The 2,893-nt window shown below is 37.0% G+C and overlaps 1 protein-coding gene across 1 annotated transcript; it reads left to right on the top strand.

Annotated features, from left to right (window-relative positions):
• The first annotated feature begins 1,334 nt into the window (after positions 1-1,334).
• Positions 1,335-1,888, top strand: LOC147429806 (uncharacterized). The gene is made up of 3 exons (XM_086495059.1): positions 1,335-1,440; positions 1,534-1,719; positions 1,806-1,888. The coding sequence occupies exons 1-3, from the start codon at positions 1,338-1,340 to the stop codon at positions 1,886-1,888; spliced, it is 372 nt and encodes a 123-aa protein (XP_086351185.1). The 5' UTR covers positions 1,335-1,337.
• The last annotated feature ends 1,005 nt before the right edge of the window (positions 1,889-2,893 follow it).

Here is a 2,893-nt window from a genome sequence, read left to right as displayed (position 1 = left end):
TTTAATTTAAGATATTGTGGTTTAGGATTGGTAGAACCACTGTGAGCACAAATTTTGGGCAGGAGATCTTCTTGTTCCAAAAACTGGCTGTGGCAAGCAAAGATTCTTTAATGAAAGACTTTCCCCAAGATTGGATTCAATGGATAGAGGTAGAGCTTGCTTGTGAGAAGAAGGCATCTAAAGGGAGTTGGTACAACGCTTCTGCTCTTTTATTAGCAATGCTCATATGGAAGGTAAATTTTTTTGCCTTAAAGTACACTTTTTATGTAATTTCTAAAGCTTGACATTATTTTGTAAAATCTTACTTTTTTTTTCATTTGCTCTACAAAAGGAAGACTTTGACTTGTCTCTTATCAAAGAGATGCAAGAGATCAATGATCCCTCGATTTCACTGCCAGAAAAGGAAATGGTTGCTCGAGGAAGAATAGAAAAAATATTCAAAGAAAGAGCTTATAAGGTAAACACTTTCTCTTCTCCCCGTTTATGTTTGAATTTCTACTAAATTGTAAGTTGACATGTCATTTGAATTTGATATATTTGATTGAAAAATTGATTTGATTTGATCTCGTGCTAATATAACATAGATGTTGGCCATTGCCAACCCCGCCAATGGCCAAGGGTTCTTCTCTTTATTATTTAACTTCAATTGGATAAGAGAAAAGGATCAAGTGGGCCTTACAAGAGACAAAGTCCACTCTTTGGCAACTTCTAAAATATCACCAGAGAGGTAATAATTTTTGGATAAAAAATACACATGAAATCATCAAATGAATCAATGCATTTATGGTTTGTTTATTGTTTGCTCTATAGGAAAAAGGAAATATTGCACTCTTTGATGCATTGCCGTGTAGATGATGTTACTTCTGAGCGTTATATTAGTGCAATGAAATTTAGAATGTACTTGCGTAAAGAGTGGTATTGGGGAAGTATCTTGAAGCAATGCTTGAGGATCAAAGGGAAAATGATTGAAGAAATTCCGGAGGGCTTTGAAGCATGGTTTCATCACCAATTGAGGGACCACATTGATAAAGCTTTTGTGGAGCTTTGGAGTAAGCTCAACACAAAAGAGTCGGATGCAAAAATTCCAGAGCTTATGGAATCTTCAAGGAGAGTATTATTCAGGTAATACAATTGATATCTTTATGGTTGTCATTCTATTTTTTACTTAGAGTTTGTATAATAAATAAGTCACTTAGGAAAGGAGCTCAAATAAAGTTAACTGCATTTTATGTAGATGGCTAATTCAACTTTACGATCAAACTTTGTTGGAGAAGTTGCCAATTGCTGTTGAAAGTTGGAGGGACCTCTCTTGTGAGGAGTGTATGTACCCACTATGGATGAGAGATTATGGTTTGATTGCTTGGGAAATTGAGTATTGCCCTTGGTGGCTAGATTACACTCGAGGCACCTACCCACGTGATGAAGGGAACTTATATAAAGGTTATTTTTGGCATTTATAAAAACTACAAAATTGTTAAAGTGCTCATACTATTTAGATTATGTTTGTGAGAAATATATTTTTGTTTGCTTTAGAGCACGTTCTTGAAAGAAATGAAAATGGTATTGAGGAGATTGGCTCAGCTTCCAAGAAAGCCACCTCTTCGAAAAGAGTAAACAATAGTACAATCTCCTCTATAAAGAAACGATTGGATTTTGTTAGATCCAAGAAGCCCAATAAGTCTCCCAAAAAGAACCAAAAAGGTGCTCAAGGCTCCACAGGTAAACTTGCTTGTATAGATATCTAGCTGTCACTTTCTTTCTACTCAACAATTCTTGATGAAATATTTTATTTTCTGATTATGCAGTGCCTTCCATAGATTGTGATGTGAACGTTATTGGGAACATGCCAGATGTTTACAAAATTTCTCTCGATGATGAGAAATGGTAAACACATGTGAAAAGAAAGACTAACTATGTGTGGTGTGTGTTGTGAATGTTTGAAATACATTTATTTGATCGTATGCAGGATCTTGGATTTTCTTCATTCAGCCCATGTTGATGGGGAAAAGAGCAATGAAGTGGCCTCTCTTTTGTTTGCGGATTTTCCAACAAACTTTAAAGTTGAAAATTTTTTAGAGAACGAGGTATGCATCCTTCAAAACCACAATGGACAATCTATGATAGTTTTGGAACTTTAATTAAATTAACAATGCGTATTATGCAGGTCCCTCCATGGAATCAATTCTCTCGAAAATTAAGTAAGAAAGTGGCCGTAATAGCTTCAAAGTATGTGGCAGACAATGGGTGGTACATCACCCTAAGCTCCACTGATCACTTTGGCATTGTGTCTAGCCATGCCATCGAGATGGGATTCAAAATGATGCACACCATCCTTATTTTGATCCCCGATGGTTATGTGCGAAAGACCATTGAGATTGAGAGAGTAAGTAAATTTATTTGTTGATTGAAAAGCATGCTTGTAGTTTTCTTCAATTAGATCACATTCTAGTTGTAATTTGTAGGTGGAAACACTATTGCTAGGATTGTTTTATCGTAAGGGTCAACGTCCTATCTACGATCGACGAGATGGAGAGAGCGTGGACAACAACTCTTTCGATGCCAAGTCCGGAATACTGGTGGAGCGCGTTGACGGAGAGTACATTGGAGGACACGCTCTTAGAGGTGCCGTCGAGCGTAGCCTTGACTTCTTTCGGTAAGAATATATGCTTCCTACTATGCGTTATTGGACTATGTTACATAAAGTAAAAATACGCATATTTTTTGCTTTTTTTAGCTGGCTTGTGCGGACATTTACTGCGGAGCACACCTACATTGTTGATATGTTTTCTGGATGTGGTGGCTTGGGTAATGTTTGCGTTGAGTTGTCTAGACACTGTCTCTGCATAGATAGTGATCCAGAGGTCTTCCATCAACATCTTTCACGCTTCAAGGC

Source organism: Adiantum capillus-veneris, chromosome 22, assembly GCF_014529385.1.
Source record: "Adiantum capillus-veneris isolate H3 chromosome 22, ASM1452938v2, whole genome shotgun sequence".
NCBI lineage: Eukaryota > Viridiplantae > Streptophyta > Polypodiopsida > Polypodiales > Pteridaceae > Adiantum > Adiantum capillus-veneris.
Note: the sequence above shows the minus strand (reverse complement) of the source record. Positions and strands in the feature narration are given on the sequence as shown.

Coding starts and splice junctions, on each gene's coding strand:
- LOC147429806 (XM_086495059.1), top strand. CDS start 1,338: ATGAGAGATTATGGTTTGATTGCTTGGGAAATTGAGTATTGCCCTTGG. Junction 1,441..1,533: donor TGAAGGGAACTTATATAAAG/GTTATTTTTGGC, acceptor TGTTTGCTTTAG/AGCACGTTCTTGAAAGAAAT. Junction 1,720..1,805: donor AGGTGCTCAAGGCTCCACAG/GTAAACTTGCTT, acceptor CTGATTATGCAG/TGCCTTCCATAGATTGTGAT.